The 15,000-nt window shown below is 37.2% G+C and overlaps 1 protein-coding gene across 3 annotated transcripts in view; it reads right to left on the bottom strand.

Annotated features, from left to right (window-relative positions):
- LOC133610207 (M-phase phosphoprotein 9) overlaps positions 1-15,000 on the bottom strand; it is a 104,654-nt gene that overhangs the window by 50,293 nt on the left and 39,361 nt on the right. For all 3 annotated transcript variants that reach the window (XM_061966317.1, XM_061966319.1, XM_061966318.1), the window contains 5 exons: positions 11,973-12,188; positions 11,843-11,890; positions 5,746-5,810; positions 5,584-5,685; positions 5,368-5,523 (listed from right to left, as the gene is read on the bottom strand). In XM_061966317.1, the coding sequence (XP_061822301.1) occupies positions 5,368-5,523; positions 5,584-5,685; positions 5,746-5,810; positions 11,843-11,890; positions 11,973-12,188 (587 nt within the window). The remainder of the gene's footprint in view (positions 1-5,367; positions 5,524-5,583; positions 5,686-5,745; positions 5,811-11,842; positions 11,891-11,972; positions 12,189-15,000) is intronic.

Genomic DNA, 15,000 nt, shown 5'->3' with positions numbered 1-15,000 from the left:
ATTAATTTTGATGATTTTAGCAAAATATAGTAAAAATTTATTTAGTTTTTTTTATTTTTTATTAATAAATATATTTATTTTTAGGTCAAATAAACATAATAATACAATTTATCTCTAGTCTAGATGATTTAGTTCTTGTCACCCTGTTGTCCTCCCGTCATGAAAAAAGTCTGTCCTCACTCAGGTCCGCATGGAGCTGGAGGGGGCGTGGCTTCCAGCTCCGGCTGGAAATCGGGAGATTTTCGGGAGAATATTTGTCCCGGGAGTTTTTCGGGAGAGGCGCTGAATTTCGGGAGTCTCCCGGAAAATTCGGGAGGGTTGGCAAGTATGCGATATATACAGTGGTGGAATGAACACATTATTATGCCTCATTTTGTTGTGATGCCCCGCTGGATGCATTAAACAATGTAACAAGGTTTTCCAAAATAAATCAACTCAAGTTATGGAAAAAAAATGCCAACATGGCACTGCCATGTTATTGAAGTCACAAAGTGCATTATTTTTTTTTAACATGCCTCAAAACAGCAGCTTGGAATTTGGGACATGCTCTCCCTGAGAGAGCATGAGGAGGTTGAGGTGTGTGGGGGGCGGGGGGTGTATATTGTCGCGTCCCGGAAGAGTTAGTGCTGCAAGGGTTTCTGGGTATTTGTTCTGTTGTGTTTATGTTGTGTTACGGTGCGGAATTTGTGAAATTGAAACAACACAAAAAGAATGCCGTTGTAAGTTGATAATACTAACACACACACTCATAAGCATGTTAGCATTTTAGCTAATGCTAACGACGCTAGCTTGATCACATCACGACATGTCGTGATTTTAATATTAGCCGAGTATTAGTGATATCGTTATTATACGCGCTAACGCAGGCGAACTATTTATAGCGGCGCCGGGATCACTTCCAGGTAGAGCTGTCCGATAATATCGGCTGATAGATGCTTTAAAATGTGATATCGGAAATTATCGGTATCGGTTTCAAAAAGTAAAATTTGTGACTTTTTAAAACGCCACTGTGTACACGGACGTAGGGAGAAGTACAGAGCGCCAATAAACCTTAAAGGCACTGCCTTTGCGTGCCGGCCCAATTACATAATATCTACGGCTTTTCCCACACACAAGTGAATGCCACCCATACTTGGTCAACAACCATACAGGTCACACTGAGGGTGGCCGTACAAACAACTTTAACACTGTTACAAATATACGCCACACTGTGAACCCACACCAAACAAGAATGACAAACACATTTCGGGAGAACATCCGCACCGTAACACAACATAAACACAACAGAACAAATACCCAGAAACCCTTGCAGCACTAACTCTTCCGGGACGCTACAATATACACCCCCAGCTACCCTGTACCCCCCACCTCAACCCCGCAACCCCAACCCTGCCCACCTCAACCTCCTCCTGCTCTCTCAGGGAGAGCATGTCCCAAATTCCAAGCTGTTGTTTATAAATAATGCACTTTGTGACTTCAATAATAAATATGGCAGTGCCATGTTGGCATTTTTTTCCATAACTTGAGTTGATTTACTTTAGAAAACCTTGTTACATTGTTTAATGCATCCAGCGGGGCATCAAAACAAAATTAGGCATAATAATGTGTTCATTCCACCACTGTATATATCGGTATCGCTTGATATCAGAATCGGTAATTAAGAGTTGGACAATATCGGCAAAAAAGCCATTATCGGACATCTCTATTACAATGTATTAAATCCATAAACTGCTATAAAATCGTATAAAATTGAGTGGATGGTGAGTTATTGAGATGTAAAGAAAAATGACATATTTTTACCAATTTTCCTAGGAGATTTTCTATATTTTTAAATGCAAATGTTAAACATCTTAGACACACGTAATAAAGGTGTTTGACGTTTTTTTTGCTGCAAAATTAACCACAACATTAGCGGCCATAAAACATCATGTCGCTACTGGTCCCACATTTCCTAAAAAATAATGTTAAAAAACAACTTAAAGCCTTGTCCAGATGTTTACTGACACATATTATTCATGTTTAAGTGACTTTTACTGCAAATAAATATCGACTCCAAATATCAGTTATCGGCCTCCTTAGCTTCTAATAATCGGTTTGTAAAAAACCATATCGGTCGCTCTCTAGACAGCACTAAAAAATGTATAATTTATACATAAAATAAATGACATCACCGTGTAGTTATTGAGGCTATTTAGCTGACTGGAGAACTAGCTTCCGCAGCTAGTGGGTCCATGACCATGACTTCTGTTTTGTTTGATCAGCCGTTTTACTGCCGTTTTACAGACACCCTTTGGAAACAATTAATGTATGGAAATAAACATTTACATAATCTTTCGATGTATATAACTAATTTCACAACGAATATATCTGAAGCTTATAGTCCGGAGTGGCTAATAGATGGGAAAAATTGTTTGCCCTAAAATGAAGTGGATCCGGCTTATATACCGGTGCGCTGTACAGTCCGAAAAATATGGTTTATGAGTAAATAAGAGCAGGCATCAGCTCACACATTCTCATACTTTCTGTAACATTCAGGTAGAAATGATGTCAGCCATCTTGAAAAATGTATTTACTCTAATCTACGTGAAAGAGCCCAGAAGTGTTGTAATTGAAATGCATACCTGCCAACTTTTGAAATCAGAAAAACCTAGTAGCCAGGGTCCAGGGGCCGACGCAAAATGATTGATTGCATTCAGACAGGTTAAAATGTTGCTAAAACCATCACTTTTCTATCAGTCACAGTGACTTTTCAAAACAAAAATATTACAGCAAAAATCATATGGGTTGATTGACATGTTTATTCTGTAAGCTAACTTCAATAGTTTGAAATTATTTTGACAGTTAATGCCAGTTATCCTGTCAACCTTTCACAAGACTTCAATTTGTTAATTGAAAGTATAAACACTTTTTACAGTAAACAAATGGTAAAACAGTACTAAACAATTCCATTAAAAAAAAAATTGGTGTCATTATTAACTTTCTGTCCAAGCTTGTATAATCTACTGCCTTGTTCAATTGTAAAAAATATTCTGTGCCTAAAATTCACATTTCTATCACAATGATCATACTGTAAACATGGTAAGCTAACTTCATTAAAATTAATAGTCCTGTCAATAGCATGGAATTACAATTCAAATGTAGTTTTTTTGTAAGCCTTTCAAAAGAATTCAAAATATGAAAAATTAATGACAATTAATTGAAGCCATCAGACACTTGAAAAGTGGCACATCACATCTCTCATGTAATCATTTGAACTTTTCAACAGAAATAGCACTGCAAAAATATTAAGGACATACTTCTGTATTTTGGTAGTTATGCTGTCAACATTTAACAAGATTTCTTCAACTTGGACTTGAAAGCATAAATAGTATAAACACTTTTAACAGTATAACAGTACTAAACAATTCCAATAGATAACATTGGTGTCATTACCTTTTTGTGGCTAAAATCCAAATTTAGCAACGGCATTAGACTTGTGTTTTTTTGTCCCAACGTGGTCTTTTACATCGCTAATTCCTCCGTGTCCGATCGAAAAATCTTGTCTGCGCAAGGTGCAATTCGCGTAGTTTTCACCCTTTTTGGAACGGATAATTATTCCCGGATAGGCTTTTGAATATTCTTCACGGAATGACTGCAGTTTTCTTTTCGGTTTAAGACTCGTATGCGATTTTTCTCCGGCTGATTCCATGATCGTTCGCTCGTTTGGAAACAATGGGCAACAGGTGCCTCGTGCTTGGCAGCGGTGCTATAAATAGCCTCGCGCATGGCATTCGGAATGGCTCGAAAGTAAGTTACGGGAAGCAGTGTCGATTGTGATTGTTGTTACGCGATTTCGTGAATAAAACTTAAAAAAAAAAAAAAAAATGTAATTAATGAAAAACCGTATTTTTTATCACTGCAACCGTAACCCGGAATAGGTTGATGAAAACCGTACTAATTACGGGAAAACCGGAGTAGTTGGCAGGTATGGAAATGTTTACAATATTTCAGGGTTCCTCACAAGAAAAACTTACAATGTATTAAATCCATAAACTGCTATAAAATTGAGTGGATGGTGAGTTATTGAGATGTAGAAAAATGCCATATTTTTACCAATTTTCCTAGGAGGTTTTCTATATTTTTAAACGCAAATGTTGAAGCTCCTCTTAGACACACGTAATAAAGATGTTTGACGTTTTTTTGCTGCTACATTAACCACAACATTAGCGCCCATAAAACATCATATCGCTACTGGTCCTATTTTTCCTAAAAAATAATGTTAAAAAACAACTTAAAGCCTTGTTCAGGTGTTTACTGACACATATTATTCATGTTTAAGTGACTTTTACTGCAAATAAATATCGACTCCAAATATCAGTTATCGGCCTCCTTAGCTCCTAATAATCGGTATGGAAAAAACCGTATCGGTCGATCTCTAGACAGCACTAAAAAATGTATAATTTATACATAAAATAAATGACGTCACCGTGTATTTATTGAGGCTATTTAACTGACTGGAGAACTAGCTTCCGCAGCTAGTGGGTCCATGACCATGACTTCTGTTTTGTTTGATCATCCGTTTTACTGCCGTTTTACAGACACCCTTTGGAAACAATTAATGTATGGAAATAAACATTTACATAATCTTTCGATGTATTTAACTCATTTCACAACGAATATATCTGAAGATTACAGTCCGGAGTGGCTAATAGATGGGAAAAATTGTTTGCCCTAAAATGAAGTGGATCCGGCTTATATACCGGTGCACTCTACAGTCCGAAAAATATGGTTTATAAGTAAATAAGAGCAGGCATCAGCTCACACATTCTCATACTTTCTGTAACATTCAGGTAGAAATGATTTCCGCCATCTTGAAAAATGTATTTACTCTAATCTACGTGAAAGAGCCCAGAAGTGATTTAATTTAAATGTTTACAATATTTCAGGGTTCCTCACAAGAAAAACTTACATGGTATTAAATCCATAAACTGCTATAAAATTGAGTGGATGGTGAGTTATTGAAATGTAGAAAAATGCCATATTTTTACCAATTTTCCTAGGAGGCTTTCTATATTTTTAAATGCAAACGTTGAAGCTCCTCTTAGTAGATGTTTGACGTTTTTTTGCTGCTAAATTAACCACAATATTAGCGGCCATAAAACATAATGTCGCTACTGGTCCCACTTTTCCTAAAAAATAATGTTAAAAAACAACTTAAAGCCTTGTTCAGGTGTTTACTGACACATATTATTCATGTTTAAGTGACTTTTACTGCAAATAAATATCGACTCCAAATATCAGTTATCGGCCTCCTTAGCTCCTAATAATCGGTATGGAAAAAGCCGTATCGGTCGATCTCCAGATAGTACTAGAAAATATATAACCTGCCTTAAGTGGCGACCGGTTGAGAGGGTCTCCACGCTTGCAGGCGGGCTGATTCGGAATGGAGGGTCAGGTTCCGGGCAAGGGGACCTCTTGCGGGTGATGTCCGGCTGGGTGTTGCCTCTGCTGGGCGAGCGCAGCAGGTCAGGATGGTGGTAGAGACTGTGGACAACATAGAGGATGTAAGCCCAAGCAAGAGAATAGCTGGTGGGAGATGCTCACCCGGCTCCGGACGACTGGGGGACACCGTGGAAGGCGTGGCAGACCCTGGCCTGGTTCTCATGCTCCAGCTGCCTCACCTGACCCTCCAGTTTGGAGACGTTCCTGAAAGCACAGGAAGGATGAGTGAGTTTTTACGCCACCAGTGGGTGTGCACGCTCTCACCTCTTCAGCTCCAAGATCTCGTCGTTGGCTCGGGCAAGTTTGTTCTCTTTTGCCAGCAAGTTGTTCTGCCAACAACAACAAGAAAAAACAATCAGGATAAATTCCAACCAGGAGGAAGTGACACAAAACAGAGTAGCAGCATCCAAACGGAAACAACAAAGTTCAAAAAACAGTTAAGGTAACTGTAGATTTTTTGGTGTATTACGGTAAATGCCAAAACAGCACCACCGTTTATTACACTAAAAAAAGTACTGTTTTTTTTTGCATTTTATTAGTAGACTTTTTTAAAACTAAAATGTAAAAAAATTATAATAATTTCACCTCAAAATGTAGTGTATATTACTGTAAATGGAAAAACAGTACTGCTGTTTTTATGGTTAAAAAAAAGGCAGCGCAGTTGCCAGAATTTTACTGTAAAATTGACATTTGTTTTTTCACCGTAAATAAAAAAACTGCTATTTTACAGTAACATTTTGGCTCCTGAGCTGCCAGGTTTTTTTAAATGCAAATCAACAACTGTAGATTTCTTTGGTGTATTACTGTAAAAAAAAAAAAAAAGTACAGTTCTCTTATGCATTTTATCATTAGATTTTTTTTTAACTAATATGTTAAAAAAATATGATAAGTTACAATAATTTCACCTCAAAATGTAGTGTATATTACTGTAAATGGAAAAACAGTACTGATGTTTTTTTGGTTAAAAAAGGCAGCTCAGTTGCCAGAATTTTACTGTAAAATGTACATTAGTTGTTGTTTTTTTACTGTAAATTTAAAAAAATGCAATTTAACAGTAAAATGTTGGCACCCGAGCTGCCAGTTTTTTTTTTTTTTTACTGCAAATCAACAAGTGTACATTTTTTGGTGTATTACTGTAAATGCCAAAATGGCAACACCGTTTATTACAGTAAAAAAAAGTACTGTTTTTTTAATGCATTTTATTAGTAGATTTTTTTTAAACTAAAATGCAAAAAAAAAATGGCAAGTTGCAATAATTTCACCTCAAAATGTAGTGTATATTACTGTAAACGGAAAAACAGTACTGCTGTTTTTATGGTTAAAAAAAGGCAGCTCAGTTGCCAGAATTTTACTGTAAAATTTGTTTTTTCACAGTAAATAAAAAAACATGCTATTTTACAGTCAAATTTGGCACCTGAGCTGCCAGGTTTTTTGTTGTTGTTTTTTTTTACCCCAAATCAACAACTGTAGATTTTTTGGGTGTATTACTGTAGATGCCAATACGGCACCACCGTTTATTACAGAAAAAAAAGACTGTTTTTTATGCATTTTATTATTAGATTTTATTTTTAAACTGAAATGTAAAAAAAATATGTTAAGTTGCAATAATTTCACCTCAAAATGTAGTGTATATTACTGTAAATGGAAAAACAGTATTACTGTTTTTATTGGTAAAAAAAAGGCAGCTCAGTTACCAGAATTTTACTGTAAAATTTTGGCACCTGAGCTGCCAGTTTGTAGGGTTTTTTTTTTTTTTTTTTACCGCAAATCAACTGTAGATTTTTTTTGGTGTATTACTGTAAAAAAAAAAAAAAAAAAGTACTGTTTTTTTATGCATTTTATTATTCGATTTTTTTTTAAACTAAAATGTAAAAAAAAATATGCTAAGTTGCAATAATTTCACCACAAAATGTAGTGTATATTACTGTAAATGGAAAAACAGTACTGCTGTTTTTATGGTTAAAAAAAGGCAGCTCAGTTGCCAGAATTTTACTGTAAAATGTACAATTCTTTTTTACTGGAAATTTTAAAAAAAATGCAATTTTACAGTAAAATTTTGGCAGCTGAGCGGACAGTTTTATTTTTTACCGCAAATCAACAACTGTAGATTTTTCTGTGTATTACTGTAAATGCCAACACGGCACCACAGTTTATTGCAGTAAAAAAAGTACAGTTTTTTATGCATTTTATTAGTAGATTTTTTTTAAACTAAAATGTAAAAAAAATATGGTAAGTTGCAATAATTTCACCTCAAAATGTAGTGTATATTACTGTAAATGGAAAAACAGTACCGCTGTTTTTAAAGTAAAAAAAAAAAAGGCAGATCAGTAACAAGAATTTTACAGTGACATTTTGGCACCTGAGCTGCCAGTTTTTTTTACCGCAAATCAACAACTGTAGATTTTTTGGTGTATTACTGTAAATGCCAACACGGCACCACAGATTATTACAGTTAAAAAAAAGTACTGTTTTTTATGCATTTTATTAGATTTTTTTTAAACCAAAATAAATAAAAAATATGTTAAGTTGCAAAAATTTCACCTCAAAATGTAGTGTATATTACTGTAAATGGAAAAACAGTATCACTGTTTTTAATGGTAAAAAAGGCAGCTCAGTTACAAGAATTTTACTGTAAAATTTTGGCTCCTGAGCTGCCAGTTTGTAGGGTTTTTTTTTTTTTTACCGCAAATCAACTGTAGATTTTTTTTGGCGTATTACTGTAAAAAAAAAAAAAAAAGTAGTTTTTTTATGCATTTTATTATTCGATTTTTTTAAACTAAAATGTAAAAAAAAATATGGTAAGTTGCAATAATTTCACCACAAAATGTAGTGTATATTACTGTAAATGGAAAAACAGTACTGCTGTTTTTATGGTTAAAAAAAGGCAGCTCAGTTGCCAGAATTTTACTGTAAAATGTACAATTATTTTTTTACTGGAAATTTAAAAAAAAAAAGCAATTTTACAGTAAAATTTTGCCAGCTGAGCGGACAGTTTTATTTTTTACCGCAAATCAACAACTGTAGATTTTTCTGTGTATTACTGTAAATGCCAACACGGCACCACAGTTTATTGCAGTAAAAAAAGTACAGTTTTTTATGCATTTTATTAGTAGATTTTTTTTAAACTAAAATGTAAAAAAAATATGGTAAGTTGCAATAATTTCACCTCAAAATGTAGTGTATATTACTGTAAATGGAAAAACAGTACCGCTGTTTTTAAAGTAAAAGGCAGATCAGTAACAAGAATTTTACAGTGACATTTTGGCATCTGAGCTGCCAGTTTGTTGTTTTTTTACCGCAAATCAACAACTGTAGATTTTTTGGTGTATTACTGTAAATGCCAACACGGCACCACAGATTATTACAGTTTAAAAAAAAGTACTGTTTTTTATGCATTTTATTAGATTTTTTTTAAACCAAAATTAAAAAAAATACATTAAGTTGCAAAAATTTCACCTCAAAATGTAGTGTATATTACTTTAAATGGAAAATCAGTATCACTGTTTTTAATGGTAAAAAAAAGGCAGCTCAGATACCAGAATTTTACTGTAAAATTTTGGCACCTGAGCTGCCAGTTTGTTTGTTTTTTTTGTTTTTTTTACCGCAAATCAACTGTAGATTTTTTTTGGTGTATTACTGTAAAAAAAAAAAAAAAAAAGTGCTGTTTTTTTATGCATTTTATTATTCGATTTTTTTTTTTAACTAAAATGTAAAAAAATATATGGTAAGTTGGAATAATTTCACCACAAAATGTAGTGTATATTACTGTAAATGGATATTATGGTTAAAAAAAGGCAGCTCAGTTGCCAGAATTTTACTGTAAAATGTACATTAGTTTATTTATTGTAAATTAAAAAAAAATGCAATTTTACAGTAAAATTTTGGCAACGGAGCTGCCAGGTTTTTTTTACTGCAGATCAACAAGTGTAGATTTTTGGGTGTATTACTGTAAATGCCAACACGGCACCACAGTTTATTACAGTAAAACAAAGTACTGTTTTTTAGATTTACAGAAAAATGCTGGTAAAACCACAGTAGATTTCACAATTTTACCATGAAATCTACTTTTACATTGCACAATTTGATGGATAACTTGCTTTGAAATCATTACTATTGGTATTTATTTCTATTTAAAAAATGTTTTGATAATATATTTTGCATAATTAGACAATATTTAAGTTAACATAATTTGCCATTACATGGAGTACATATATTTTTTTACTCCCAAAATAGAATACATTTAGTAAGAAAAGTTACAGTAGTTTATTGACACATTTTATTTCCAGGCTTTCGAGGGCCAAATAAAATGAAGTGGCGGGCACTACACTACACTACACTGCTTTCAGTATATTTAATATACACAATGTTTGTGTAGAAATCTGTAATACAGTCCTTCTCAAATAAGAAAATGGATGCACTAAAAATCCTTATAGACTAAAAACAAAAGGGTATTCATTGTTGTAAGTCGATTTATATTTCTGTCATTTTTGTTGTCTTTAATGTTAATAAGGACACAATGTTATGCAGAGGTGTACTTATAACAATTTTCCAGTACATGGGACATGTCTCGTCATCATTGCTTACCAGAGGTGTGGACTCGAGTCACATGACTTGGACTCGAGTCAGACTCGAGTCATGAATTTGATGACTTTAGACTCGACTTAACAAAATGTAAAAAGACTTGCAACTCGACTTAGACTTTAACATCAATGACTTGTGACTTCACTTGGACTTGAGCCTTTTGAATTGACATGACTTGCTACTTTCCCCAAAACCCAAAGATGAAAAAGTTATTCGGGAGCGCTCCATATTTTTCATCGTGTACTTGTCTATCAGCGTTGCGTGTGTCAGCTGGTGTGCTCTAGAGCACACCAGCTGTTGTACTGAGCTCAGTACAACAGCCAATCAAATTAGATCTACTTTGTTTTCGTCACACAGCATTCATCCAATCAAATTGCAGGACAACCAACGAAGAAGACATGTCCAAACCACACGCCAGTGAACAAAAAATGATACCTAAAATAATTTTGTTTGGGTATAAAAATTACGAGGTGGTCAACACAAAACGGTTTGCAGTATGCAACACATGCGGTTCGAAAATGACTGATGGAGAGGCAACAACTTCCAACTTCGTCCGGCATTTGAAGTTGCACAAAGAAGGGTAAGTTTTGAATGTAAGATAACGTTTATTGGCTAAGTAACGTGACTTTTATTTGCTGTGTAGTTAAATCAGTGAGGCTGTAAACTCACTGCTAACGTTATAACGTTATTGCAAACACGGGAATCTGTTGCAGTTCACTACCTTATTCATACTTTTTGTTCAGTGATTTTTTTCAAGCAGGGTTACGTTAGTCAATATATCACACGTAACGTTAGACGGCGGTCAGCAGCACCGCGTATTTTAGCCACCTAAAAAAAGACAAAAATAGTAAAATAAAGGTCAGTTAAAATGTATACTATATTATGAATATGTGTACCGTTTTAGCTAGCTTTCTGACATACTGTTGGTTGTTTACCTCAGTGGTCCCCAACCACCGGGCCGCGGCCCGGTACTGGTCCGTGGATCGATTGGTATCGGGCCGCACAAGAAATTTTTTTTTATTTTTTTTTTTATTAAATCAACATAAAAAAACACAAGATACACTTACAAGTAGTGCACCAACCCAAAAAACCTCTCTCCCCCCTTTTGTTCTGGGCATTGAACATTAAGACTCTTCCTTCACTGTTCCAAGTGGCCATGAGAGTCTTGGCAGTGCCTGCCTCCAGTGCTCCAGTGGAGCGAGTTTTCAGCCATGGTGGCATCATACTACGCCCCCATCGTGCACAAATGACTGACAGACTCTTGGCTAATTTGGTCTTTTGCAAATGCAATGCAGCATAGGGCCCTGACATATAAAAAGTACAACTTTTTTGTTATGTTCACGTATATGTCATGTTTTTTCAATGTTAACACTTTTGTACAAATAAGTACATTTGCACTTTATTTTTCAATGTGTTTGTTCTGTAAAGGAATGAGTTAATGTTTAAAATGACTGGTTAATAGTGCTATTATAAAGTGCAATGTCAGCACAATTTTCTTTCCTGCAATTTAAAATGCACTTGTTTTAATAAATAAATACAGCGTTTGAAAAGCATACACAATCTGTGTTAATATATTAGTCTGTGGTTAAAAGGACTTGAAAGGACTCAAAACTCAAAATGCAGGACTTAGGACTTGACTTGAGACTTTCCAGTCTTGACTTTGGACTTGACTCGGGGCTTGCCTGTCTTGACTCGGGACTTGACTCGGACTTGAGGGCAAAGACTTGAGACTTACTTGTGACTTGCAAAACAATGACTTGGTCCCACCTCTGTTGCTTACCTTCAGGCCCTCCTTGTCCTTCTCCACACGCTCGTACTGAGCCAGTAGCTGAGCGGGGGGGAAAAAGCAAACAACAATTTGACTCTCTGCGCTGGTGAGAATCCTGCGTCTGTGCGCTGCCCCGTCTCACCTCCTTCATCATCTTGCCCTCCCGCTCCCGCTTGGCCTCGCTCTCGTCGGCCTCCTGCCGGGCCTTCAGCGCCGCCGCCTCCTGCTGCTTGGCGCGCGCCCTCGAGCGGGCCGCCGTGGCGTCCTTCTCTCGAGCCGAGCGCTTGCCGTCTTCTAGCCGCTGACGCAGCGACTTCACGGCGGCGCCCGCCACGGCGTAGCGGTCGGGCCACTCGGCCTGGATTGGCACACAATTGATCCTGATCTACTCATCCAACCAAGAGTATGACGACACTGAATTACCTTAAATTGTTTTATTGTTACCGTATTTTCCGCACCATAAGGCGCCCTGGGTTATAAGCCGCGCCTTCAATGAACGGCATATTTCAAAACTTTGTCCACCTATAAGCCGCCCCGTGTTGTAAGCCGCATCTAACTGCGCTAAAGGAATGTCAAAAAAACAGTCAAATAGGTCAGTCAAACTTTAATAATATATTAAAACCAGCGTGATGTGGGCGTGCATGGAGTCGTATATCAACATGGACGAAGCTGCGTGAAAAAAGCCACCCGGCCTCTTTGCGTAAACTTAAACTTACCTTAACCACTCGCTCATCTTTTCTTCATCCATCCCTTCGAGTTAGCTTTTATGATGACGCCGGCTGGAAAGGTCTCTTTTGGCAAGGTCTTCCTTTTGAATATCACCATGGGTGGAAGTTTCTGGCCATTAGCATGGCAAGCTAGAACCACAGTGAAGGATGACTTCTCATTCCCTGTGGTGCGAATATTCACCGTACGTGCTCCCGTTGTATCCACAGTGCGGTTCACAGGAATATCAGTTGCTGTGAAATAGTAATCCGTGTGCGGATGGAGAGATTGCGTCTTTTCATGAACCGGATCCCTGTCGCTTAGTAGGAGCCATTTTGTGGTCTTTACAGATGTAAACACACAAAGGAAATGAAACGTACGGTGATATCCGCGCCCTTTTTCTTCTTCTACGCGGGCGGGTGGTTGCTTACAGTAGAAGAAGAAGCGCTTCCTGTTCTATGGGGGCGGGTGCTTACCTTGGCGGTTGCTTGCGTAGAAGAAGAAGCGCTTCCTGTTCTACCGGGAAAAAAGATGGCGGCTGTTTACCGTAGTTACGAGACCGAAACTTTATGAAAATAAATCTTAATATTAATCCATATATAAAGCGCACCGGGTTATAAGGCGCACTGTCAGCTTTTGAGAAAATTTGTGGTTTTTAGGTGCGCCTTATAGTGCGGAAAATACGGTAATTGTTTCCTACGCTTTGCACACTGCGGCTTATAAAACGGTGCGGCTAATTTATAGATGTGTCTTCACTGACGGCCATAATGCAAATAGTGGAAGAAAATAACATGAAAAGGTGTGTTATTGTTAGTGCTATGGCGCCATCTTCTGGACGGGTTCACTCACTGTAGGTGCTGCAGTGCCCTTCTGTTTAGCGCTTTCAACCCTAAGTAGAAGTGCTGTTCTGTCTTCTAAGTCGTCCATAGCGTTTCTACTCAAAAGGATTCTTCAGTCATCACTCCAAGCAACGTTTGGAAGTTTTACAATATAACTAAAACAAATCATATTTTATAATCCGTCCCATGTGTGATGTTTGTTGGAGTGTTTTCATGCATACTATTTGTAGGTGCTATCGTAATGTAAACAAGCTCGCGTCGTTTGCATTAGCTAATATGCTAACATGTTTACTATTGTCTGTGTTGGTGTTATTAACTTATAACGGCATTCTTTTTGTATTGTTTTGTAAATTCACCAAAACATCATCGTAGAGCAGACCTGGGCATTCTGCGGCCCGCGGGCCACATCCGGCCCTTTGTGCGTCCCTGTCCGGCCTGCGTGAGGCCAATCATAAATTACAAAATAAATTTTAAAAAGTATCTATGTCGAGTGTGCAATACAACGGTCCTGCTTTTGTTTTGAAAAGCGTTATTTGTATTACTTCCGTGTGGACGTATGCTCGTGCGCGATTGTGAGTGAATGTGAACAGCGGCAATCACAAATTACAAAATACATTTAAAAAAACATCTATGTCGTGCGTGCAATACAACTGTGCTGCTTTTATTTTGAAAAGTGTTATTTATGGGCGTATGTCCGTGTGTAACCTGTGAGTGAAGGTGCACAGCGACAAGTGATGCCCGGTTATCCCCGAGACGCTAAAAAGAGAAAAGTTGATGAGGAATGGCGTGTTTTCAACAAGACATGGACTGCCAAGTATTTCTTTACAGAAATTAAAGATAAATCCGTGTGCTTAAGTTGTGGTACACAGGTTGCTGTGTTTAAAGAATATCATTTGAATCGCCACTACACCACGAAGCACGAGGAAAAATACCGGAATCTGTCTGATGAAGAGCGCGCAAGGGAGGCTAATGGTAAAACTGCAAACCCAACAAGGACTTTTTGCCAAATTTCACACCCCCAGAGATGCAGCCATCAGGACAAGTTTCGTCATTTCTCACAAAATCGCCAGAAAAAGTAAGGCGTTTTCTGACGGAGAGTTTATTAAGGAGTGCTTATTGGACTCTGTTGCGCTGATATGCCCGGAGAAGAGGGGCGCATTTGAGAACGTGTCACTCTCCCGACGCACTGTAACGACGCGGGTTGAGACCATCGCTGGAAACTTGGAGCTTCAGTTGAAGAACAGATCGGCCGACTTTGACTGTTTTTCGCTGGCTTTGGATGAGCGCTGCGATGTACGTGACACCGCCCAGCTGCTCATTTTCTTACGTGGGATAACTGCAGACTTTCAAATCACGGAGGAGCTAGCAGCTATGCAGTCAATTAAAGAGACAACCACAGGTAATGACTTGTTCACATAGGTAAATGCGTGTTTGGACATGTTAGGACTGAAATGGTACAAGCTGGCAGGTGTGACTACAGATGGTTGTCCAAATCTGACGGGGAAAAATGTTGGACTTTTAAAAGAGGATGCAGGATAACGTGACAGAAATGGACATTTTTGCATTGTATTATACATCGGGAAGTGTTGTGTAAGACAGTGTTAAAAATAAAACCATCAAAAGCAA

The sequence above is a fragment of the Nerophis lumbriciformis genome, linkage group LG11 (genome assembly GCF_033978685.3).
Source record: "Nerophis lumbriciformis linkage group LG11, RoL_Nlum_v2.1, whole genome shotgun sequence".
NCBI classification, from domain to species: Eukaryota; Metazoa; Chordata; class Actinopteri; order Syngnathiformes; family Syngnathidae; genus Nerophis; species Nerophis lumbriciformis.
Note: the sequence above shows the minus strand (reverse complement) of the source record. Positions and strands in the feature narration are given on the sequence as shown.